This window comes from Athene noctua, chromosome 5 (assembly GCF_965140245.1).
Source record: "Athene noctua chromosome 5, bAthNoc1.hap1.1, whole genome shotgun sequence".
Taxonomy (NCBI): Eukaryota; Metazoa; Chordata; class Aves; order Strigiformes; family Strigidae; genus Athene; species Athene noctua.
Window position 1 is genome coordinate 53,251,352 of NC_134041.1, and position 27,704 is coordinate 53,279,055.

Here is a 27,704-nt window from a genome sequence, read left to right on the forward strand (position 1 = left end):
CAGAAATTCCATGTTACTCCAGCTAATGATACCGCAGTTAGCTCCAGTGGAGATTCTGGTATTATATTACCCTTCACCATTCAACCTCCTAATTGAAGTGTGTCATTCTAATAACCCCAGAGCACATCCAGCAGATTCAATATTAATTGCTATAATTTTGAGGCTGACATAGGAAGCAAGGCATGGAAATATGAGACCTCAATTTTAAATTGGCTAAAATAAAGTTTATTTCACTGTTACAATATATAATCTCTTATCAACACAACTCACAAAGTGTTTACAAAATAATCTCATTTTCTGCTGCATTTTAAACACTACTTTTATACAAACTTTAAAGGTAAAATAGGAATTTGTAGCTAGAAATGCTTTTGTTACTTTTTTAAAAGCATCACAAGAATTACTTCAAACAAAACTTTTTTTTTCTTATGGTGTCACCTTCACAGACAAAACTGTATGTTTATTGTAAAGACCTGAGGAGGAATTCATGACAAAGAATGCCAGTCCTCTTAGGCTGACAGCAAGCAAGTGCATTTGAGCTAGCTTAGGTGCTCTGAAACACCTTACAAAGAAATCTCCTCCCTTTCCCTACAGTGACCACAAGGAAGGAGGGAGCCTGGTGCACAAGGGTGGCGTTCATGAATCCCCACACTGATGACCTAGTATGAAGCAAGACCATAACACACAAAGCTCTGGTCCTTAATTCTGTGCAAGAAACCATGGAAATCTTAAACATAACAAAATTTGAAGTATTACAGTTGTCACAAAACCTAGTATTTCAATACGTTTAAGTTATCTAATGTTCTATGTGAATCTGGTAGTAACAGGCAAGTATTACATGAGTCAACCCTGGTCTCCGCTACAATGCAGTAATACACATTAGGAAGTGTGGGAAAAGCTACCATTTTCATGGCTGCTAGAAATATATGTGCTAAAGTGAAAGGATTTATGCTCCTGCCAGTCAAGTCAGTTGACAGATTTTACATGACAGCAGAATCAGGCTGACAATGATTATTTTACATACAGCAAGCAGGTAGAAAGAGGTGCCACTTTTTTTTTCATGCATAGTTTAACCAGCTTACAGCCAGCTCATCTCCATTAAGACCAGAGATGCACGATCCACCATTTGGTATAAGACAAACTACCAGCAACTATATTTCCAGTGCAAACAAAATTGTCTTTCTTTGAGAAAGACAACTAAATTTAATGCTACTCCTCAAAAAACAACGTTTACAATGCATCATTTTCTACCTATTTTGGTCTGTATTTCTAAAGTTCCCTTCCTCTCCCCAAATCACATCCAAAGACAGATGATCACAGTATGCTTTTTCAGGCAAATGACTGTCTCCTCCCCAGAATAAATTATACTGCCCACTGAAGATCATCCCTGAGAGCTCTGTACTAGCTAGACACTGCAAAAGCAAGTAATATCTCATAGCTTAGAGGAAGAAAAAGGCTGTTCATGTCGTGAAATCTTGTAGTTTTAGAAAGAAAAAACACACAGCTACTCTGAGCATTTAAATTCCCTGAGCTGAGTGAAATTGGAAGATAGTAATTTGTAACACAAAGCATAGTAACATCTATAGCTGTACTTAAAGAAGCTGTAATTTTTACAGTGGTAAAGTCAGACATTAAATTACAAGCATACAGCAGTTAGTGGTGGTTCCTTTTACTTGCTTCCTGTCACAGGAAATACGATGGCCTTCTTTGGTGAAAACAGCAGTGAAGAAGCTTGATGACTTCAAATTCTTTTGCCTTCTGATGTTGTAGCAATCTTTAAGCCACAGGTAGCGGCGATACTACCAGGCCATAGTGCAGTACAAGTAAACCATCCTAGAGAGTAGAGAAAGAAACTGTATCATCATTACCACTTCACCTTCTCTGTGAGACGTTTCTGTCACCACCTAGTATGACAGTCACTGTATGGCAGTACCTCAGCTTCAGTTTCACTCACCATTTTATACCATGTCCCTTCCATATGGTGAATGCAAGTTTTGAAATATCAAGGCAAATAATTATTTCTCCCTCTCTTCTTTGAGATAGAGCAGGGTGGTAAAAAAAAGTATAGTATTTGCTTTTATTTTAAAGTTATAGAATTCTCATCTTCATATAATAGGCTCTTGTTTATAACTCATGCTGTTTTCCACATAATACTGTGGGGCAGAAAAAAAAATTAAGTAGTTCTAGAAGGTGTTGCCAAAAGCTGTACTGTAAGAGTCCAGACTACTACTACATATTTATCAAATAATGAACATATATAAAAAAAACAACAAAAGCCCTCTATTAGTTTATTAAGTCATGTTTTTCCTCTTCTGAGACTGTTCCACATAAAAAACCTTTTACCTATGAAACAGGACACTTTCTGACTCATCACTCATGTCATTTAATTCACACACAGCTGGTGAAAAGTCTAGCACTTAGTCTGCTTCCACCACTGATCCATCGGGAATCTGACTTGTTGCATTAGACCTATTGATACGGACAGGCTTCAATAACAGCGTTCTTTTGAAGAGAGAACTACATTAATCACAACTGACAGGTTAGAACTTTTACCATATTTTGCTTCCGATGTTTTTGTCTATTAACATACAGGATGCAAGATAATGTTATATTCCAGAGAAGTTACACAGTTCTGCGTGAGAGGGTATAACAGCACATTAAAAAGTTAATTACAAAACCAAACAGTAACAAGACTTTCATCCTTCACAGGCTCTGTATTCTAATACAGTAACAACAGGAAGTACTATATTAGTCTAGACACAGAGTTTTGGAAAAATACAGATTTAAAAAAAAACCCACAACAATTTGTTATCTGCGTAGAAATGCTTTTCACTGCTTGGTGTGGCCTCAACTACTCAAAAAAATCCGACCCATTTTACATTGGAGGAAATTTAAGATTAAGAAATTGACCTCAAAAAGACTCAAGATGACAGAATGTGCTCCTCCACACCTCTGTGATATTCTGCTCTTCTTTCCTTGGGAATTCTTTTCAGACAGTGCCTAGCAACACTTCTGTGTTCTGTCTGGAAGATGACCTCTTATCAGAAAAATAGCCTTGTTTTGCCTCTAGTGCCACAAAGGTCTTTCAGCAGAAAACCACCCTAACCGCTGTTGTGTATAATTATTTCACTCTCTTCTACCATTAGTTTCTTTAACTTTGGAGCTAAATGCTGCCACTGGAAATAAAGCTACTGTTCTGGGGGAAGATAAGTGCAGTATGTTATTCTCAAGGGAAAAAGAAAGTTGAAGAGCTATGGGAGTTTTCAAATGTGATCATGAAAGAAAACAGATTCCTAATAAAGGAGAACAGATCTGCAACAGCAGTACTTTGATCAAATTAGCCAACATCCTCATTTAATAAGATCTGAAACTCTGCTTTTGGCTACAGATTTTGTAATTTATTTAAAGAGGAGAACAATATTCTAAGTCAGGAAAAGGTGCCACCAAAAAAGAAGGCAAATAAAAGAAAAGCTTAAAAATGTAAGGTCCTAAGAGTGGCCATACCAGGGCAGACCAAAGGACTACCTAGACCCATGCTGAAAGCCTAATTAAAAATACAGGAGAAGGGCAAGTATACTACTTCCCTATATAATTTTCTGATTCCAAAAAGCTTTTCTCAGGAAGTTCCTGAGCCCTAAGTCAAAGTAGCTTTGTATGAAGTACCTTCTGATGACTTTTCTTTATGAACTTGATGTGTTGCTTTTGAATCTACTAACTTCTGGCATCCACAAGTCAAAGCTGAGGGAAATCAAACCCAAATGCTTTGTATCACTGGACATGGTGAAGTCAGCCCTAAGATCAAGGCTGAAGACCCAAAAATAAGGGGTTAACAGGCAGGCACTGAGAAAAGTTGATCAAAGTGTTATTTTCTAAGAACCATCAAAACCAACCAAAAGGGTCATATTGGAAAAGAAGGATGGCACATTAAAACACCTACAGCAGAGACGACATTCAGGCAACAGCAAATGTACGTGTCCCGTAACTTTTGTTTAAATGATTCCTACAATGACACGAGAGCCTAGTATAGGGTAGATGCCAATCAACCTTAGCTTCAATGGACAGGAATAAAAAAAACGTTCTATTTTTATGTTATTAGTGCCAGCTCACTCACCTTCCTTCATCTTCTCATCCTGTTAATAACCAGAAATCCATTGCTAACTCCTAAAAGGACAGACTAGAGCTTTAACTCATGTACTCAGTCCCTAGCATAAAGCAGGATGACTGCATTGCAATATGAAGACAGTATCCTGATTTGTTCTCACTTCTTGTTAGGTAGCACAGGTACTGTGAAGTTAGTTATGAACCTTGCAGCACATAGTATGTTGTTATACCTTCACAAAGGTATGCTTACTCCTTGCGCCTGTTAGCTGCTTCAGTAGAAAAAGAAAGATGCATTCAAGCTTCCTTTTTTGGAGAACTGTGGTCAAAAATCAGTTTTTCTTCTATGGCAGAGTTTCTTAAAGGAAAGGAATATTTACACAGGAAGAAACTGCTACAATGTATTCTTTGATGAATGAGTTTTTAAATGGTACCTTTGGCAGTAGGACATTTAAAGAAATTATCTATCTACACAGGAAATATCCCTGCTGAACCAAAGGCCAAACCCATTGTAATCCTTTCTGTATAAAGAGAAGCTGAGAATTAACCCTGTACTGGCACTGCTTACTCTATAATTATTCACTTTTAAAGTATTATACATTTCTATATATGTTCAGCTGCTTTCTCTAGATACTGTTCTTAAAAAGAAATCCAAACAGAGAATGAGCTCTCACCGCTTATTACAAATCTCAAATCAGGCTAACTCAGATATACCCAAAAGCAAAGCAAAACTCTCTAAGTGTTCTTTGCCACACATTTGTGAACCTGACCTAAAAAAAAAAAAAAAAAAAAAAAAGGAAAGGATTCCACCTGTTATACCCAACTATAAACTTTAGAGCAGAACTGAAAGACCTAAACATCCCATACATACAACTTTGGATGTTGCAAGAGCAGCAGCAACAAGAAATGGCCCGCTTCCCAAATTCAATATTCCCACAGCAAAGAGTAAAACACTTCCACAGCAGATGTGGGCTAGAGGGTCACAGTAATTAAATTAGATTACAGCTCTTACTGCCCAGCTCAGGACACTAAAAAATAAAATAGCATTGGGTTACAAAAAGGTGAGAGTTACAAAGAGACCCTTATAATCTGCAAAACCTCTGTGCCAAGGGCCAAGGATATAAAGGAAACTACTCTTTTTAGCTTTTCCCATGTGTGAGCTCATTATATCCACCAGTGATGTAGGGCTCAAAGAGCCAGCTTCAGACAAGCCAAAATAACTAGCAGCTGGGATCATGCTGCATTTGTGCAGTAGAGGGGAGAAAGGTAATACAGTGAAGAAATTATATTCCCATACAGTTAGCAACAAGCTTCCTTCCTCAGCTATTTGACCAAGCTCCTAATTACAGGCAGATCTCAATGCTTGATAACCAAGTTGAGCTTTTTAAAAATGTCTATCAGTGTCTTTGATCTCTCCTTTCATTAAATTCTACAAGTTTAACAGTATTTCAAAAATCAAGCAAAATTACTTCTTTTTATATAAATTTTGTGCAGCAACTTTTTTGTTTATTCCCTAAACAGAGCTAGAAATCCTATCTTCAGCTAATTAGAAAGATTCAACCAACCCTCAATTTCAGAAATGTTAAAATATCTTGAGGTCTACAAAATTAAACAAGATTTATTCCAGATTTATTTTAGCCTTCTACAAACTACTCAGAAACTAACATGTTAATTGTTTACATTCAACCAATAAAATTAGCTACCTACTTACTCCAATTAAGACAACCCAAACAGGTTACTATGGGGCCAGTATCAGGAATATTTATTTCACCATCAGATCACACTTGATCTTCCCATGCATGTTGGAAAGGCACATAGTTACTCAGAACAGCTAAAATCCTGCTAGCTTGCACCTACGGGCTTTAATTTACTAAGGCTCTAAGGCATCACTACACATTGTTACTCAGTAAGGAAAAAATCCCAACACCCAAAATCTTCACAAAACAATCACACACAACATATGTTAAGGTGCACTGCATTGAAAGAAATTTCCAATGTAAATGCTGCAGAAGGATGCATGTTAAAATTAATGCCTTTGGCAAAGAGAAACTTATCTGCATTTTTAGAATCACTTTTCTCAGCAAAAAGGGTAACTGCTGACATGAATGAACTCACAAGTGAAAAATGCAATTCAGAAGAGCACTTATTTTTCTCCTCTAACAGTGCCTGTACTCATCTAAATAAAAAACTCCAATATTCCTTTAAATGACTTTGCATTGCATAAGTATCTACTGAATCGATTTTCTTAGCATGGAGCACCTAGAATGAATCTAACTGGTAAATGACAGCAGCAGTTCTGAAGAGTGTTTCAGCATCCTAGCAAGAGCTGTTAGGGGCATCCCAAGCTCCAGCACTGGTTTGGAAAGGCTAGAAGGTTATAATGACACAAGATACCCTTGGAGTTTAATGTAAAAATCTATCAAGTGTTCCTCTGTAGTTGCACTCTCACTGGGCCAGGACAATCACTCCCCTCACAATGAATTTCAGGCCTTGGTAAAAAAGAAACAACCCTTACAATTTTTAGACTTGATCTATTTTTATTTTCTGGATAATTATCTAAAAACATTTTCCAAAGTTTTTTAATCCTAGAAATGCATCCTCTTGATTTCTGAAAAATAATGAGAGACTATAAAACATGAAAATGTCACAATCATTTCAATATCAAAAAAGTAGCAACCGTGGTTTATTGTCAACATTTCTACTGTAACTATTTGGCATCCTAAGAAGTTTTGTACCAAAATGAAGAAAAATTAAGGAAGCGACTATGAAAGCACAAGTCTTCACAAAAAAGATTTTTTTCTGTTTGTTTGCCCAAGAGATCAGGCTTGTGAGAATTCATCACTAGCATACTGATTTTGTAATAATGAGACTTGAAACATCACTGGAGAATGTATCCTGAGACAACTGTCCTCTTTGAGGAGCTGCTGACTGGTACTTAGCCACTAAACATCAATCAGGCAGACCCAATTCTGACAAGAAATGAAACCGATGCAGTTTTCCTTAAAGTGCTTCCCCAAGAGCATTTTTCATACAACAAAAGCTTTCATGCTAAGACGAAGTCTAAAAGCAGGTACCTTGGACTATAACCCTGGACTGAGAAATAAGTCATGCCCCTGCTACTTACTAAGGCTTTTAGTGGAGGGCACTTACACCACTCTGTGTCGATTGCTGTATTTACCTACAACAAACTCATTATGTTAGTGCAAGTTTTGTTACCAGTGCCAGCTTCTGCCTCGTTTCTATCCCCTGCTCCCCAAAGTGGGTTAGGTTACATTTTCATTTTTAATTCATATTATTGTATAAACAGCTAAGATATCAAGTATGCCATTTATTCCCTTTGACCGCAGAAACTGAGGTACGTACCACAAGCCTCAAAGATTTTTAATGCCCTCCAACACTAGCACAAACCACATACATCTGCCCTGACTGCAGGATCACTCTTAGTTACTCAAATCAGGTACAGGTGATACAATGTCCAAGGTATCTCAAAAATCACCTTTCCATTTCTTGCTCCTGACACAAGAGGCCCACTTGTAGCACAAAATGGCTCAGCAGGAAATCTAAACGCAAAAGACTGTGCACATGTGTGCACAAACAAGTCAAGAGAACTGAATTTGATACTATTTTAGCCCTTCTGCCATCTGCTGAGATTGCTTTCCAAATAAAATACCAATCTAAATACTATTTCTTCCCACTATATTAGATAAAACATCGATTTTTCAGACTTCCAAGTTTAGATTAATATACAGTTTACCATACATCATGATTTTATATCTGTATCTTACTATGCACTGGGCAGACTACTTCATCGATTTTGCTGCACTTCTAAAATGGTGTGACCCTATTATAAAGATGCTTGAAAAGATACCCAAGGAAATAAAATGCTTCTTATTTGCAGAGCCTGCAGCACTTACAGCAGGAAGTTATCAACAAGAAATAGCTGGCTATACACTCACCATGTGACCAGGACTGGTATAATATACATCAAACATATTAACTGCATTGACCACTCTATATCTTTGGTTTGTGCTTTTATGAGTGCTTATTCCCCTGACCAGTCACAAGGTTAGTCTTTTTTAGGATGCTTCAGACCTTTGACTTCTCGCAGAGATGCAATCACCAGGGAGGAAAACAAGGAACATTAATTGAAAGAAAGGCTGGTATAATTTATCACTGATAAGATAGCAACTTGTTTCAGAATAGAAAAAAAACCCACAAAAACCTCATATCCAGAACATCTTCAAACCATTTAACTCATGGTATACTTCTCAACTCTATTTACAATATAAAAAACATTTTGCAGAATCTGGAGAGATTGTCTAAGTGACTTATTCAGACAAGTTGGTTCCAGGTACCTTAAGTGTTGTATTTAGAATAGAAAACCTGGAACAAAGCCCCAGCTGCCACACACACCTGTACTGCACTCTCTCCTATGGCTTGACGAATTTCCCTCAGTGTCTGGTAGTGTTCTAGCAGGTGATCACCACATATTATGTCCACCTGTGAAAGAACACAAACATGGTCAAGTTCAACCTACCTTTGGACTAGCAAAGCAGTATCCAAGTCCTTTAATTTGTTTAGAAGAGTTGAATTCTACCATGTTGGGCATTAAAGCTGTCTTTACCTTTGTCATCCAAATGTATTTAGCAGGTACAGAACTACTGTACTGCCCTAATGCCACCCCATGCCCCTGACCTGGGGCTCACTTCGAACAGAGAGAACAGTTCATTGTTTCACTCCCAGTTTGGTGTGTCTGCTGAAAAAAGCTGTTTAATAATAGCTGTGATTAATTTAATGGGAATTTAGATCACGTATTAAAACTATCCCACAAACATCCAGAGTCATTCCTCAGTTGCAAGAGAGGGCAGGTTGTGCCGCTGACAGAGAATGAGCTATTGCTACCCGCATTCTTGAATAAGAAAACACATGAGCAAGTCTGTTTAATATGACTGTTTGGAAGGAAGTGTTTTAACGGAGAAGAACAGCTCAATAGCTCACTGTATGCCACTATCAGCAATTACATCACACAGTCCTCCTTCAAAATGCAGTCAAACTTCTGTGATGCAAGTGAAGGGCATACTCAGCAATTTTAAGCAATGTCCTCTACTGCAGCTAAACTATGTCAATGATGTCTGCAATTCCGGAGGAGGCACTTCTGTTAAGTAACTGCCCATAAAAACAGTAACTTTTGGGGAAAAAAGAAAATCATAACGAGGTATTCTGAATTCCTTGCCTTGACCTTGAAAAATAAGCTTCTTTGTAAAGTTACTTTGAATTTACTGTGCAAAATGTAAACCCAGTCTCTGACATTCTGAATCAGAGCAGTTAACACAGCACTGTTTCTCTCTCAACTGCAGCTTGGTTACATTTTCCTTATGAGCAATTTCGAGATATGGAAATGAGAGTGCTCTTGTCTGTGAATTACAGTGATGAAACCTCAGAATTAAAGTTAAATGCATTGACAATAAGCTGCTCCACAGCCTTCTGCAAAGAAAATGTCTAAGCTCCACTACTGCAGAAAATGTCTAAGCTCCACTACTGCAGAAAATGTCTAAGCTCCACTACTGCAGAAAATGTCTAAGCTCCACTACTGCAGAAAATGTCTAAGCTCCACTACTGCAGAAAATGTCTAAGCTCCACTACTGCAGAAAATGTCTAAGCTCCACTACTGCAGAAAATGTCTAAGCTCCACTACTGCAGAAAATGTCTAAGCTCCACTACTGCAGAAAATGTCTAAGCTCCACTACTGCAGAAAATGTCTAAGCTCCACTACTGCAGAAAATGTCTAAGCTCCACTACTGCAGAAAATGTCTAAGCTCCACTACTGCAGAAAATGTCTAAGCTCCACTACTGCAGAAAATGTCTAAGCTCCACTACTGCAGAAAATGTCTAAGCTCCACTACTGCAGAAAATGTCTAAGCTCCACTACTGCAGTAGTCAGGAAGCATACTGCAATATCATTACATATTCTCTTGTATGGCCACTTTCCACTATAGGATGCAGTCTGTTCTTCAGCTATTCATTTCCCCTGGATTTATGCTCTTCTGCATGCTGACCCACTATCTCTCTCTTGTTCTTCATTAAAAGATTTAGGAAGATTTATGTCTCATGCTGGCAGACTGCATTGTTCTGAAAATCAGAAACACAGGAATTCTACTCCTTAGAGGCTCAAAAAGGGCTAATTTACTTCACCATCTGTAGAGTACGAGAACAATGTAGAATACTCTGTTCACATTAGATATAATCTTAATGTGCAGAAGATGCAAATTGCTTAGTATTACTTAATCTTCTTCTAGCTTCTAGGAGGAAACCAGAAAGTAAAAACTAATCTGGATGTAACGTTAAATATTGATCCATACACAGACCTGTATATGTTTAACATCAACATTTGATGTACTTAACCCAGAATGCAAAAGAAATATATTTCTTTTTCTTTCTGAAAGCCAGTTACAGTTATTTCTGCCATTTCCCATGCATTTTAGCCTCTACAGTTATTACTGCAGGAAGACAGACATCTGTTTTGCTTTCTAGTGAGTTTAATGACTTCTGCTTTATAAGGTTACTTTTTATACCACAAGGCACTGAAAACTCAATCCTGCTCCCACTGAAACATATAAACATATACATTTTAAATATTCTACAGAAACAGAAAAATCTAATATATTTGCCCAACAGAGGATGCAAACAGACATAGTGACAACTACTGACAGTCTTTCAAAAGAGAACCAGAATGCTTGTTTGAAAATATTCCACTGTTGATCCTGCTGCTCCTGTTTCAAATGATAGTCATCAAAGATCCAGTGTCTTCTAATAAACTGAGAAGAGTTTTCCCCATTACTGTGTTAAGAATGCTCTGAATACCAAATGCCTAATCTCCTCATTCCAGCACCAAGGTCTGAATTTCTGCCTGCTAATTGTTATGCTAGAATTCATTCTATAAGGACAAGAGAATATAACATACAATGAAAAAATTCCCAGTTCAGTGTGAAAAATTGGATGCAAAATGTGTCTCAGAGGAATCCTTGTGCCATACAGGAATTAATATATTCCATTACAAAAGAGACACCAGCAACACAAGTGCTATGAATTTACTACAACTTGAACTGACTGGTAAAATTGAAGCCAGCTAGTACTGAGAGTTAGTGAGATGGCAGTAAATACCGTTTGACAGGAAATACAAAGGTGTAACTGCTGAACACTCAACCACTTCTGTTAAAATTCTTATTAAAATAAAGAAGCCTTTCCATTGTGCCATTTATTTTCTTTAGGTGGCATGTTTGCAATTAGAGCTATTCCTCTAAATGACACTATAACAGACAACTATAAATTAATACTCACAGAGGAAGACAAAGATAAAAATGGAAAACTTACTCATGTAAGAGACATCCTGCATAAGATTCATCCCAAAGGGGAATGTGGCCCAGAAAGCAGTAGACCTCAATCAATAGTTTCTATGCCAACCCATACTACCCAGGGAAGGACAAGCAAAACACAAAGTTTTAGAGATTAACATGAATATTTGGGCTAGCTATTCAAAAAGCTGGCAAAGCTTCCTATTCCCTCTAGCTGCTTTTTACTCTTCAAAGGTGCCAGATACTTGTATTCCAGGATCTAAGACTGGCGTAAAGGAACTGCATCAACAGCTACAATGCATGAACACAGAATTTATTCCAATCTTTCCTCAGACTGCTGTTTACACAGACACTTTAAGAGTGTCTGATTATGGAACATTTCTATTCCATAAGCTACATTAACGCATTCAGACCAGCTGAGCTGCAAGTTTTTCACCAGTCTCTCATCCTTGCAGAATGAATGGCAAGAAAGGATAATGCTGCTGCAGGATGACCTCAAAGGAAATAACACTTTAAAGAAAACTTCTCATTTTCTCCCCACTTTTCAGCAGAACACAAACTCTACAGATGTACATCAGATATTGAAGCCAAGTATATAATGGATTCCAAACACTATACACTGTATTTAGCTCAAACGTTACCTACTTACCTATTACTAGCAATTCCAATTGCTCAAAAATTTTCACCCCCCTCAATAATTCCAGCAAGAATATTAAAAGAGAAACCTTGTAATTAGAAATATATATCAACAATAAACACATACAAAAAATTAATTGTTGCCCAAAGCATAGGGATCAAAACAAAGCACCAGAAAGAGTAGACTACAGTCTGTCAGCTCAAGTGATAGATAAAAATAAATGAAGCCTTAACCTTTCAGATAAACTAGAAAATAATCCACTTGCAAACAAATACAGAAGTCTGGAAATAATTTGAGGCTTCAGACTAGGAAAAAAGAACAAAGGCTTCAAAACTGCTTTTTAGACTTTTCTATATACTGTCACACAAGTCAGATGTCTTATTTTCATTAACCTCAATCCAACCCACTTGTGCAAGTCAACGAAGGGCAAATACTAGCTAATATTCCACACAAGGAAATTAAGTCAGAGGTCCAAGTACAGCCAGTAGTTCAGGAGAATGAGTAACATACTTTTTATCACTTGGTAACTGAATCAGCTTTAACAGGGAACAAGTAAGTCATTGTCAAATAATACTTTTGCAGACTCTCAAGCTAAGATGGCATGCTGTAAGAACTGACTGCATTCACAAAATAACCACACCAAGCATCCTTACTAGGAGTTTCAAGTCTCAGGTAAGGCACAGTTAAACACTGTGACAATTAAGTTTTCTGCACATAAACGTGGGGAAGAATACTATGAATGCAGTGCATTTTAGATCAATAGTGCCCGAAACGTGTTTCTGAAAGAAATTTCCCAGCTTCCCAAGGAAATCTAGTTCTTGGACTCCAGTCCCAAGTTGAGCGCACCAAACTCATGACATTCATATAAAAAATGGATTATTTCAGGTAATGAAGAACTGGAGAGTTAGAAATCAAGACTAAAGAAATAATATTAAAAAGAAAAGCTTGTTGTCCATTTCTCCTTTAACATACTTTGAGGAAGCCTACAGGAAATGAACCACTGCAGTCCTCAACTCCCTTCGAAACTTCTACAGCAAACTAAAAAAGCAGCCAAGCACCATCTACAGTCTTTGCACATACAGTTTACAACCTATTTCCCTAAATTCTTCTGCCTGTGCTAGTTCACATTCAGGTTCTTCCTAATTTTGTTTTTCAGTTTCTGTTTTATTAGCCATCCTTGGAAACTGGAGTAAGACATGATTCATTAGATTTATTAATCTTCAGTGACATATCTGACACCTCTTTCACTTTCTGCATGTTTACCAACAAACCATCAGCTTCAGTTCTGCACACTACAGCGAGAACATGACAGCTCAAGACATACACTCCTTTAATCTTAAATCCCCATATGACAAAGAAATGATCAATCAGGATAGGAAAAATACTTCCTGCTTCATTTCCCTAATTCCCTGATCTTTTAAAGATAAGCCTGAATATCTTCAAGAAATGAGTCATGATTTGTGGCATGAAAATCAACTACAGGTTTTCAATGACAAAAAAAAAAACAACCCTCACTAAAAAAAAAATAAAAATGAGAGCAGATCAGAGGGGGGGGGGGGGGGGGAAAGCAGCCCAAAGATCTGACTGTAGAAAAAAGCAGATTTAACATTTCCTCCAGACAGACAGGGCTTGCACAAAAGAGACCAAGAGATTAGCACAAGCCAGTGACTCTGCCTTACTCCAGAATGGCAAACTGGATACTAGCAGAGGTAAAAGTAACTGGGGCAGCATCAAGCAACATCTTGAGAAAGGAAGTCTATCAGCTTCTGAGACACAGTAACAGTTACCCATTAGCAGCGGATCATATCCTGTCTGGTGAAATCCAAGCAGAAAGTAACTAATGGTGGAAAAATTCTGAAGTTATCTCTATTAGATGATCTCAAGACTGCAAAATCTGAAAAACATCCAACACGCAGGCCTAGCTTGATTTTTGAAGGATGGATAACTGCAGTTTCCCTTACGGATATTCAGTGTTCCTGAAAATTGAGATTCTAATATATTACTACAGAAAACCCAAAGAAACAAAACTATTCCTTCCTCTCAAATAAACAACTCCTCAATTAATGCAAGAAATTTCTCCAGCCTCATTTTGAGGATACTTTTATTTGTTCAAAATATCAAGTTGAAAGCTACAGACTCTCAACTGAGAGGCAACTAGCAAATGAAAAGACATTACTTCCTCAGAATGATGAACAACTTATATCTGATTTGCTGTGTTACCACTGAAAAGGCAAGCAGCATGAATAAACACTCTTTACGGAGGCACACAGTCAAGCTGTACTGTCTCAGTTGGTTACTGCTGTATGAAAACACAGCCTTAACTCCAAAGCCAGCACTTCCGCCATTTGCCTATTCACATCAGCATCAGTTTGGTTTACCAATAATTGATAGCTTTAAGAATAATTTCCATCAAAATGCTTGAGAAATATGAAGTTAAATTCTTTTGTACCGTATTCTGCTCCTTTGAATTCTTATTTAGAGGCACATGCCAACATTTGCACTCATACCTTTCATTTCAATACATCCATCCACAGTATAACTCTTTCTTAACCCTTGTTTGCTTCTTCAACATTCAGTTAAATCTTACTGTTATTCAGCTTCTACCTGTCTCTGCCTTCATATCCCCCCACAGTCACACGCCTTCCTGTCTATGCAGTCAGTTTTATCTTTGAAACAACAGTTATCTTTTGGCTTTGAATTTCACCTACTGAAATCTTACATGGCACTTTAGAAACTCTATACAAATATAAGTATTGTAATGAAAATCTAAACATGTTGCAAATAAGTTGGGAGAGTTGTTCCTTGCAGATCACATTTCAAACATTTCATTTTCTAATCCTACTGCATTAAAAAAACTAACATTACTTCTAGACTCTAAAGAACAATGGAAACATTCTGTCTGAAGTGCAGGCATTACATTGATCACAGTGAACTTGTAAGTGCCACTATAAGAGGCATACCTGACAAGTAGGGTCTAGGTCCATTTTTCTTCTGAGGAATTTCTCCACATGTCCAATTGTTGCCTCCCCTGAAACACGCACAAACTTCTTCTCCAAAGGCTGCAAAGAATAAATGTAACATTTTAAGGCAACATACATTTTTAGCCATCATCCCTCGTAAACCCCAAACTCAAATGAAAGCTCAGTTGAGGGACACAGCTCAAATTTTTGTACCCTTCTCTAACTTACTTCCAGATTACTCATAGGGAAAGGACTAAATATGTATTAAGACTTCAGGTTCAAACTTCCTGCTGTTTAAAACAACATTTAAAAATAACCAGCTACTGACTTCAGACCCATTTGACTATGGAAGTACCAGAAAATTATATTTGCTATTAATTCTGCGTAGAAATGAGCATTATACAGCACTTTAAGAACTTCTCCCTCCACAAGCATTTACTCATTAGAAGCACATGAACTATTTCCTAAAGTTTCATTATTTTCCCCAAATCAGGCTTGTATATCATGATTAAGATAACTAAACTATGTAACTTTATAATGTAAGGAGCCTAGGTCCTTTAGCACTCTAGAAGTATTATGGCTTGGGCTGAAATCAATTTAATAGTCCACAAAATTCCAGAATCAATTAAAATATACTACTATGGAGAACACAAGGGCAAGACTGGTCTGAAATCTTTTTGTATCATTTTAAAATACTTTCACAGTGACAACGACAAGACCTTTGTTATGCCAACCTCGAAAATCTTAATGGCTTTCTCTTCTATGGATAAGATTTTAAACAGCCGACTGGCGATATGGGCAGCTAAGCCAAGAAGCACAAAGGCAGAGCAGATGACTGCATTCAGTATGATAAATGGATTACCTTTTGTGTCAATTAATTGGATTTTTATGTTGACTTCTGAACAGCTGGGATTTACTACCCAGGTTCATCATATTCTTTCAATTGAAAGAAGGGTCAGAGGGTCATGACTACCCTTGAATTCAATCATGAATTTAAATATGTATTCATGATAACCATGGTTTTGGAACAATAGTTTCAGAGGAAGGGACAGAGTGAAGCATGGGGTTAATACAAGGCAAGGAATTTGAAAATGCTGTAGAAAAATACCAATTAAAAGATGAGGTACTTAAAACTCACATAGATGATATGGAAGTCTAAAGATGCACATAAGATGAGTGGCACTTTAGTCTATGGATAGTAGGACTATTTGTAGCACAGAACTATTCACTGTGAATAATGGTGGGCAGTCTTTCATCTTCAACATGCTCAGAACACTAGAGTTAAAGCGAGCGGGAATATTTATGGCTGAGAAGGGAAAAAACCCAACCAAAACCCAACCTTTCCTGAATCACAAGCACTCCTTAATAACGTTCAAACCAAGTATCTTTTTTAAAAGGCAAAACTACTCAAATTGGAGTGGCATGTTTCAGAGGAAGTAAGTGTCTAATAAATTTTATTACAACACAAGTTAATAAAATGGTTGAACTGTCCTATAGTCATTCTTGTCTGGCCCAAAATATACACAATAAAAAACAAAGCAGAAAGAAGGGCAAATATGAGACAGGAAGGATGTGAAGTGATACAAGGGCAAGAAGATGAAAAAAACAGTGTGAAATGTAAGGATAAAAAGAAGAAAAAATGCTGGGTAGGTATGGGGGTGTAACAGATGAAGAAAATTGACTGGAGATATTTTCAGGATCATTGCCCTCCTTCTGCAGATTAATTCTGTTTTATGAAACTATATTGACACTTCAGTTTTCTGTGCAAATTCTTATTTCTGTATTTGAAAGTTTGAAATTGCCTACTAAACTCTGCCATAACAAATGTAATTACTATTAAAAATAGGATGAATAACTACAATCAAATCTAACAGTTCAGATTTGTGCCTGAAAATATATTAATTCAGCTAAAAACATGAAGAAATTAGTAAAATGGTACAATCAGGACAATTCATATTTAAGTTACTAACTTTTTTCTCGAGTTCTTCAACAGTAAAATTTTCCTGCTAACTGTACCAGTTAGGTGTCTCATATTCTATTATTCTGCACCATTCCATTTTTTGAGTCGTACAGTTTTAATACAATGAAAGATTAAATGCAACATATCCTAAGTAATTTTAAATTATATCTCCTTCTTGCCATTGAGTAGTCTTGTTTTCTAAATGTTTAGCCAAAATAGGGGAATGACACACTCTGAACATCTCTAACTATAGCATATGAAATCATGAAGCCAGCAAATAATGTGCAGTTCCTCTATGAATTTGTACCAAAGCAACTCAGTAAGAACTGTACTGGACAAAGAGCCATATTCTTTAGGAAGGATCAGGAACGTTATTGCTTGTTTAGCAGAACAGCCATCATTCAAGACAGCAAACGTTGTTAGCAAAGGGAAGGAGAAAAGAATAAGCTTTCTGCTGGCTAAGGAAATATATCGTGTTGTCTAGACAATTTGTATATTTTTTTTGTTATATGTTTAAGCACATAGCAATTTATTATACTGTTGCTATACCTCAGGCTACACTTTCTCTGAATAACCTAGGCAAGCTTTCCAGTACAATCAGAGAATCTTCTTCAAAAAACAGTATTTTAGACAATATCTATACCTTTGTTTAGGATTCCAGTAAAAGCCATAGTAGTGCACCTTTTGGAGAGATGCAAGAATAACAAGCTTGAATCACCTAGGTGAAATTTCATCAGTAGCATTCCCATTCTCCCAGCCAAACTTTGATTTTTAGCCACAGAAGCATTCTTTTCCTATTCTGTGATGCTATACAACAGTAAGTTTGAAAGTACACTAATCCAAGGTTAGTTATTACTATGCTGATGAAAGTTCAGGCTGCACTCTGTGTAAGAAATAACTAAATTAAATACATTCAGGTTATATATATTTCTGAAGTAAAACATAAGACAAAAATGCAAATTATATCTGTACCTTAAAATTCCCTGTGCCTTCATTAGCTCTGAAAAACAAGAGAACAGTAAGCACAGTCAATATTGCTAAGGTTAACAGTTATTAACACCCTCAAGCTCTTTATTATAATAATTGTGACTTACTGATTTAGCAGTCTAGCATATCAAGCTTATTTTCCTGATCAGTCTCTTCCTTTCGTTAAGGTTTAATACATGAAGTAATATTAGACTGAGTTTATATATCTTTCTCCTCTTTATTTGTATTTCATTTTCCTTGTGAATTCAGCTATTTATGACTTTAAAGTTTGTCTACATGAAATGGAAAAAACACTCAACACAGCCTAATGCCATTTTTAAACACAATATAATATTCATTTCCATAGAAGTAGGTTGTAGTATTAATGCTGCTTAAGCATTCATACCTCATCATCCCTGATATTTAGAACCTTAACAGACAGTACCTAAGAAGTTACTGACAGAACATGCCCAACCACCAAAGGGGCTTTCTGGGCCAGTTTTTGGCCTTCTAGACTTACTTATATCACAGTATTAATGCTAATGCTATATAGGAACTCAGGAAAACAGCAGGTATTTCTCTGAAAGGTTAAATACATATAAAGGTGGCAAATGACCAAATTCCCAGCTGGCTTCAACAGAGGTTCACTGATTTGCACAATCTGAGCATGTGATCTACTACTGATCATCTATACTTCATACCTCCATCCTGTAGTACAATGTATAAGTTTCCCAATTAAGCAAGCCCAATTCATGACATTTCACTATTTTTGCATTGCATTAGCAAGTATGTACATGAGGGGGGGAAAAAAAAAAAATGAAGTACTTCACTGCTCTGGGGGGCAAAAATCAAACATCCCTACAGATCAACCATACTTCTACTGACCATTTGATATAGAAAACAAATGTATTTGTAATGTTTGTGCAGACCACACATTAGCATGGCACTTCAAGTTACTGTAATTATCTTCACCTCTAAATATGTACCAGCTATCAGGCAAAGTTAAGTAAAACTATCATCAAATTCTGCCACTGAAATGAAATTTAAAGTTACTAAGAAACAAAGACAGAAAAGCTTTTCCACTACAGCTGTCATTTGCTTTGATACAGCTCCACAGCTGACTAGATAATATACTCTAAAGACACAATATAGACAGTCAGACTAACAAAGTAACAATTTCTGCTGGCTGGTCCAATCTATTCCAAGTTTTCTTTATCTAAAATGCTTTCTTAATCTCTCATCACCAAGATAAACTCTTTGATTTTGACCACTGAGGAGGAAAGCATATTAACCTTTAAACATAGAAAGCATAAAAGAACATCAAAGGTTAAAAAAGCCACTAAAATAAAATGCAACTAGGTACTGTCAAGCCATCATCCTTGTTTTGTTAGAAACATTCTGTGCTTCCCTCCACATGAGTAACAAAACCAGTGGAGAGTTTCACATAGTATAGATGGTATTTGCACACTATTACCTGCTTTGCTGCCAACACTGGAATGGAAGCTTGAAATAAAGCTACTGGAAAAACACATACAACACAGATTCAAAAGTCATCTCGTGTCACAGGCAGATACATGTTTACTAGTTTTGACGTTTAAATTGCCTGACATATTCCTCTTGCTTTGAAAAAACAAAATCATACTTGCTGAGAATTAAAGGAAGGGGGGGAAGTAACCACGAGACTTTCACAGTGGAGACCTAAACCACTTTCACTACAGTGAGTTCAAACTGTATCTAATCCTGAAGTCAAGACAACCTAAGGAAGCTTTCCTAGAGTCACCAAGTGTTCCAACCTGAAAGGGACATCCTCGGTACTAAAACCTAATTCCTGTTTTTTGAAGTCATTTTCAGTGAAATTACCACCGAGACAGACGACAGACGTCTGGCTGTTGGTATAAAAGCAGGCGTCTATGCCCCTGCACTCCACGTGCTCCCTCTGCCACCTGCTGGGCCAGCACAGCAGCAGCTGGTACCCATCACCAGCATCCTCCAAACTCCCATTTAGACGGGAACTTCATGGGATACAGTCACAATCAAGGCAATAAAACAACCACATATACATTCCTAACCCAACATCAGTGCAGAGTAAATAGCATTACATCTATTCTTTTCTACCGAGATTTTAGTCAAATCATTTTACCTTTTGTCTGTATATATCCATTTAAACCACATTTTACACAGTGGGGTAAAAAGCATGCTTGAGCATCGGGTCACTGGGATCCTGTACTAATTGCATTTGTTTTATACCACATTCATTAAAGGGAAAAAAGCCTTTATAAGTACAATTAAAAACTAAGTTGTTTCAAGTGTACCATACACAATGGTCACAGGCCGAACAGCTGTGTAACATCTTTGCTTTCCTCTCCTGTTCAACACATGGCTCTTGGCTTTACTGCTCTTAATGCAAAAGCATTAATTTCTTCAGTCTCGTTCCTTCAACACATGAACGTATTTCCATACCATACTGCCATTCTACTGAGTGGGATAACACCTTGTTTAAAAAGAGGAACCAAAGACAGTCTGTGTTGAAAGGTAACCAAGAACTGCAAGTGCCAATTTGGGACATCAAAGATTGTCTGCAGAACACTTGATACCCCAGTTTAAGTCATGACTCTCACTGCTTTCAGCTGTGCTTGTGAACATTGAGCACTTCTGCAAGTCAGGCATAAAGAAAATGAACACCGAAATTGTCTGGTATGTGGTTTCACAAGGATATTCTATAATATAGTCAGGCATTGTTCCTTAGAGGTTTAGCTCCAAGACCTCTCTTTACTTCCCACAGTCCCACTCCTCGTCCATTTAAAAGAAATAAAGAGGCTGCATGATGTGCAACATAAAAATAAAGCAAACAAACCAAAAAACCACACACCACCATCTACCTGACCAAAATTTACCCGTGGAGAATTACCCATGGAGGAAATTTGTTCTGTATTCTGAATAAAGTGAGACACAGTAGAGACACTGCACATAACATATAAAAAGACTAGGACATGATGTCTACAAAGAGTGAGCTGAATCAGATGGTATGCTTTGCTGCTAGAATTTACCAATTTCTGAGGGCTTGATTTCACATCATTTGTGTAATAGTTTGCTATGACTATGTACTGGAGTTCTCTGAACATTTTGTTCAAAGTCAGGCCAAAAGCTGGCACAATCTGGGTAAAGGGGTCAGAGCAGTACAAAAGTCAAGCCGCTTGATGTTCTGCACTGTGTGGTGCTAGCAGAGTAGTTACAGCTTTCAAACCTGTCTCAGTTACCTTCTCCCAATCACTAACATTACAAAACTGCACATGGCCAAAGCAATACAATTTCTCCTTCCTGTGTTTCTGAAAACAGATCAAGTGTTTGGGCCAGATTTCACCCCCACAATCCATGGCTAAAGGTGACTTCTCATACAAAAGCTTCAGCATAAGCAGACCACATTATTATCCTCACCACTCAGGGGAACACTAACTCTTGCTGCTCAGGTTGTAGTTGCAGTCCCTGAGTTACACGAGCAAGTCCTAGCATAGTCAACATTAATGGTGCTGCCACCTACAGGGATTAAGGAAATCTAAGAGACAAGTATTTCAACATTCAGTTTACTGAGACCACTACTTTGTTAAAAATAAAACACATGTAAGTTTTAAAACTACACTTTTTAGGAAGCTATTCTCATAGGAAGACACACATTTAATTATCTGCATCATCTAGCTACACATAGTTGACTATCACTATTGCACTCAAGTTAAAACCAGCTGCCCATTGCTATTCAAGATGGAGGAAATGCACATTCAGTGAAAACTAAGAGCCAGTTAACTGTCCAACACACAAAAGCAGCACTCTCACCTCAGCCACTTGCTCTTACATTTGCTCACAACTCACCCAATGAACTCCAGAAGTATGGAGATGTCAAGTTCTGGCGGGATCCGGAACACAGAGCCCAGAACTTTTCGAGGTCTTCCTCTGCTCACTGGAACGGGCTGTGGGACAGCTAAAATATTCAAATAGCCAAAATGCAAACACAACTTGAAATAAAAGCAGCATAAAATGCTAACATGCGCCAAGCAAAACAGATGAGCTCATAAGGAAAAAGAGTCCATGCAATTAATCCTATTTTTTTAATTACTAAATCAGCTCTTTATACATTTCATGCTGTGTATTCGAACCAGCATTTTATCAGCTTTCAGCATGGCATTTCTCCAGAGCTGTTTATTTGATAGTAAAACAAAAAATAGAGTAATCCCTCATCTGACAATAGACTTTGAAGTTCTTATTTCTACTCCATTGTAACATCTATTATTTATTAAGGGCCAGAAAATAAAATTAATGCGCATTTTATATACATTTCCTGGTTGTAGGCAAAATATAATTTAAAAAAAAAAACCAACCACAATCTGGGTTTAAATGCTGACAGTTTCATCTGTTTTTGTAATCTGAGAACTGTGACAAGTTACAGTAATCAGACAACCAAGAATCCCATATTTCTAATACTATCTTCTTCAGTTGTGAGTGAATATTTCAAGGAAAGCCCTTAAGAATAAATGGTATAGTAAATATTTCCTTAACAGTGTCCTCTAAAGTGATTACAGCTCACCTGGTTTGGGCACTTCTAATCCTCTTTCTTTATAGAAATCATGCATTTGTTTTTTCTCTCCTGAAAAAAAACCAAAAAAACACAGTACAGAACAGATTGGAATGTTTTTTCGGATGCTGAGAATATTCATAGTTTCCAATGATCAGAGCGTAAAAACTTTCCAAGTTTCTACAGACCTTCACCATCACTACTATTCCATTTGAGGCTGGGACACTTAAGATATCCAGACTAAGAGTTTGTTAGTGAAAACTGGGAGAAATGAGAGTAACTGGGCATAAATCATACTGAAATAGGTGCAAAGACTAGTAGCCTTTTGGCTGTCATGACTCTGTTTTTATACCAGCTATAGTCTGTATATATCCACTGGATGTGCATATTTCACTCAGTCCACCCAGATGGACTGTGCAGATTCACTGGCTCCCAAAGTTCAAGGTAAATGACATGAGACAGTGAACACATCTAAAATCAGGAAAATAAAAGTGGCACTGAGGAAAAAATACAAGCATTTTGAGAGAATCAGTCTTAGAAACTTTTTTTCAACTGAGCCAAGTGAACTTGAAATTATGTTTTCTGTACTTATACAAAAATATGAGGCATGACTATGAAATATTATCTGGATGCTTATTTGGATACAGCAGCGGCTGTGTTTCACGAGATGGGGTATGCACCACTATCCATAATAGCATTTAGCAGCCAGAGAGATGCTAGTTGTCACAGCTAATTCATTAAGATTTATACCCAAAAGTTAGAAAACTATTTTAAAGACTCCAGAACAGAAAGTGGGCTTTGAATTACTCTGTTTTCTGTTCAGTATTTTCAATCTCTAGATGATAATAAAGAAAGGGACTTACTTTCCTCCAGATTGACAACTAATTTATAGACTATGTCTTGCAGTTGCCTGTCCAGTCTATTAAAGAGAAAAAACATAAAGCATTTTTGGCACAAAACTGAATGGTTTTCATTAAATTGTAACAGAGATGACAAACACACAGTTGAAATGTGATGTACATAAGAAGTGACAGAGCAGCAATTTCATATCTGTCTAAATTCATGCCCTGACAGCAGAGCTCCAACAGAAGTAGCCATGTAAAGTCAGCAGCATTCAAGAATTCATGAACAGTTTGAGAAACTAAAACTCAATTTTCAGAGTTAATAAGCATAACATGCCAACAAAGCTTTGTCTAAAAGGAAAACAAAGCAAATAGTTAAGTTCTGGTATCACCTGTAACACTGAGCAAATGCATAAAAATACCCAGGACAGGGGGTAACAAGCCCTAGAAAGGGATACAAACTAGGTAAAACAAGAAACTGAGTATTTTTATCTTTACTACTGAGATGAAACTTAAACAAAGAACACAAGGCATTTCTTGTAACTGTTCCTTCATTTGAAATAATAAACCACTATGTTTGTAAAACAAAACATTTAAAAGCAAGCAGCAAAACTTGAAAAACATTATACTTATAGAAATGGATTAACTTATTACCTGATATTATAAAGGGGCTGCGTCTGATGTACAACGATATTGCATTTTGGACATCTGTTGCTATAGTAGAAGTGTCTCACTATGCAGCTTTTACAAACTGTAAAGAAAAGAAACCCCATAGAAGTCACATGCCCATGACACAATACCATCCGTTCAAGCAAGAGGAGCAATTACACTCAGGCATCTCAAATAAAATATCTCAGAGACAAAATTAAGTTGTTCAGTTTTCAAATTCAAGTAAACAGCAGCTCTCTGCCTGTACAGGATATAACACTCCTGACTATTCCATTAATCCAACTGACACAAAAGTAGGTGTTCAATGTTGTAATTGTGTTACCCAGAATAAGAACAGAGCTAAAACAACAGAATATTGACTGCTGCAGACAAAATGTTTGCTGAAAAGCACCCTACAAATTTCAGTACAAGAACCAAAGTAAGACATTATAATTCTGCCATTTTCATTGTATTTTACATCTACTTAAAAAATTTCAAAGGAAACCTAATGCGTGGAAATATTTAGAATAAATAACCTACTATCAAATCAGCTCCATACCAGGCTGAACACATCAAACTTTTCCACAATATTTACCAGGAAACTTCTAAAATACCACCACATTTGCACTTGCAACATTATGCTGTCCTTACTAACAGTTGTGCATTTTCCTAAATTACAAGCTGCAACAAGTATTTCATGGTATATATCAAACTAGTAAGCAGTGCCCCATAAAAGAAAAAAAGAGAGGAAAAAAAGGTTTTTCCCTCTGTGTAGTGTTTACAGCTGGAAGGAGTAGGATGCTAAGATTCTTAGACCCAGGTAGGAACATGGGTGTGGCTCAGTCAGCTTCACAGAAAGGGTTTTATTAGCTTTCAGAGAAAATAGTTCCATTAGCAATGGAAAAAATGTTAACAGAACAAAAAGATTGAGAGAAAAAATAACAAGACAAGAACACTGAAGTCAGTATTTCATTATCCGTTGGTTTCTATTCATCAGATCACAGACTAACTGTTCCTTGGGTGCATATAACTGTTTCTGTATCTGAACTGGTACTTCCACACAGCCACTTACTGAATTTTGTGGTTCTACAAGCTCATATCAACAGGGTAAGAAACTCTCTAGTCCATTATGAGCGGAGCCACTCAGCTTTCTTTTCTGTTATATACTCAAATTCCTAGAGCCTACTTAAAAAAAAAAAAAGTAGTAGCTCTATTTTTCTTTTACTCAGGCTTTGTCTTTCCCTATATCTTCTTCCCTCTTAACCTGGAAGCTAAACTGACTTAAATGATTCATTTCATAGTTTTCTGATGCTTGAAACTTCCACAAATATATTTTCCCTAAGGAACAGGATAAACACAACACACATTCAAACAGAAAATTATCTTTGTGAAGCCAGAACATCTCACCAGCTGATTTTTGTTTGAATTTGCAACTAAACTCTTACAATGACAATGCTGATACTTACAGGTGTGCAGACATTCTGTAATAGTTGTAGCATCAATGAAGTAACCTTTGCAGATGGAACACAGGATGTAAGGGGTCAAGTCTGCAAGGTTTATCATACGCTACAAGCAAAGACAGTTTGTAAGAGTTTGAATACACAGGTTTAGCCATTAAATTTCCTGATTGCAGCTTCTAAAACATCACAGCCTTAAACTATGAAAAAAATCTGGATCAACATGTAACAGAAATGGGTTTTTCTAAGAGGTCTACCGTTTCTCATATTCAACTGTTTTCTAAAGTTTTTCATCTAGTCTTCTGAATTGACTTTTTTGTAAATAGCAATCCAGATTGTTTCATGAATTATATTTGAAAAGCAAACTAGAAACAATCCTTTTGTTGAAAGGAGATAAACTCTTTAACAGAGTATCAAATAATCACCAAGCTTGAAGGGGATACTAGTAGCAAATAGCCTTATTTGAAAATGCTTAGCAAGTGTGTTGAGGCCCTCAATCAAGATATATAAGTAGTGCTGCATCTTGTTTCTAAACATAGCTTGGGATTATACAAATACATACTGAAGCAAAGACTGAAATATCACTGCTCTGAATTCTGGTTATAACATACATTTATCAGTAATGCATACAAGTAGTTTCACAACAATTTTCCTGTTGGAAGTCTACTATTTCAAAAAAGAACAAATTTCTTCTACAGCAATGGTCTGAGATCTGAGTAACACTAGATTGCTACGTTCCGTTTCCTTGTCTCAAAGCCAGACTAAGAAGCTTTCTTTCCCTCAATGACACCATTCATTTCACCTACGTGTCACTGTCTACCACTCTCTCGGCTACGCCAAGAGTTTGTAAGGGCTTCATTTAAATGAGACAGATAAAATTAACTTGGGCAATAATAAAAAGCCTATTACTATACAGCTTGCGTTGCCTAAGCAGGCGTCCAGATTCACACCTGGAAGTTTTCAGAAGTCCCAAAAAGCATGACGTCCACTTCTTAGAGGACCTGCCTGGAAACCGCGGACGCGGGTCCTCGCCCGAAGACGTTGCGCTTCACACCCAGCGGCCTCCCCGCTCCCTCGTGCCCTCCTCACGCTCGCAGCTCCCGCCCTCATCTCGCAGCCGCCCCCGCGGCGCCCTGATCCGCTCCGGAGCCCCGCAGGCCACGCCGGCCGGGGCCGCTCCCGCCATCCCGTCCCCTCCCCCGGCCACGGCCGCCCCGCCACCGCGGCGGCAGGGTGCGCGCGCCCCCGCGCCCCGGCGGCGCGGGGCACGCCGGTACCGGGGCCTGGCGCGCCGCAGCCGAGGCACCGGCCGGTGCGTGTGCCGCACCCCCCCCCCCCCTCACCTCCCGGTCGTCGTCCGAGTCGAGCTCCCCATCGTCCGTCCCGAACCGTGCCCCGGCGTCTCCCTCGAGCTCCTCTTCCTCCATCTCCTCTTCCTCGTCGTCTTCGTCGTCGTCCTCATCGCCGCTGGACTCCGAGCGGCTCCGCTCGAACTCGAAGGGGAGGGAGCGCGACCCCGAACAGCTGGGAGCCCCCTCCATCTCCTGGTCCTCATCGGCCGGGCCCGCGCCTGTACCATCCCCGCCCGACAGCCCCGAGACCACAGAGCCAACCTCCACCTCCATGTCCATGGCCTGGGGTGGAGGGCGGGGACCAGGGCAAACGCGGGACCGTCTGCTGGCCGCCCGCGGGGGACGGCAGGCCGCCAGTGCGGCCCCCGCGGCGCGTGCGCTGTGACGGCGCGGGGCACGCTGGGAAGTGTAGTCTTAGCGGACGGGAGCGCGCCAACGCGCATGCGCCGAGGCTCAACCGCCCGGTAAATTTTATCACCTACAGCTTTCTTTTCTTAGCTTTTTTTTTTTTTTTAATACTCGTCGTTCCTCCAGCTATGAATTGGGTCGCTAATAGGGCACAGGCAAACGTTTGTCAGGAAAGCGCATCAATCACAAGATATGTATTTCATTCAAAGAAAGGTTTTAAGTCTGTAATATCAACGAACTCGTATATACCAAACACGAATTAAAAAAAAACAGTATTAGAAATACCTGGAAAACCAAGTTACCCATCCGCAAGTAAATTTAATTCGGAGCAAGGCCCGTAAGGCCATATCCTTGGTCTATTCCAAGGAGGACAGCAGAATTGGCTTATTAACACCAAATCGATCTGTTTCTGAACAAAATTTCTCGCATACGCACACCGCAAGCGCTGCTAAGCATTGTGACT

At 38.1% G+C, this 27,704-nt stretch overlaps 1 protein-coding gene across 3 annotated transcripts; it reads right to left on the reverse strand.

The window, feature by feature from the left end:
* Nucleotides 1-209: 209 nt before the first annotated feature.
* PCGF6 (polycomb group ring finger 6) lies at nucleotides 210-27,271 on the reverse strand. Of its 3 annotated transcripts, XM_074907653.1 has the most exons (10): nucleotides 26,825-27,269; nucleotides 25,491-25,590; nucleotides 24,031-24,127; nucleotides 23,398-23,453; nucleotides 22,547-22,606; nucleotides 21,835-21,943; nucleotides 17,977-18,004; nucleotides 15,045-15,143; nucleotides 8,509-8,595; nucleotides 210-1,830 (listed from the first exon to the last, which is right to left on the reverse strand). In XM_074907653.1, the coding sequence occupies exons 1-10, from the start codon at nucleotides 27,110-27,112 to the stop codon at nucleotides 1,774-1,776; spliced, it is 981 nt and encodes a 326-aa protein (XP_074763754.1). In that variant the 5' UTR covers nucleotides 27,113-27,269; the 3' UTR covers nucleotides 210-1,773. The 3 variants fall into 3 exon arrangements, with proteins under 3 accessions (XP_074763754.1, XP_074763755.1, XP_074763756.1); XM_074907654.1 differs by lacking the exon at nucleotides 8,509-8,595 and having other exon boundaries at nucleotides 26,825-27,271; XM_074907655.1 differs by lacking the exons at nucleotides 210-1,830; nucleotides 8,509-8,595 and adding an exon at nucleotides 9,852-10,224 and having other exon boundaries at nucleotides 26,825-27,271.
* Between the last annotated feature and the right edge of the window lie 433 nt (nucleotides 27,272-27,704).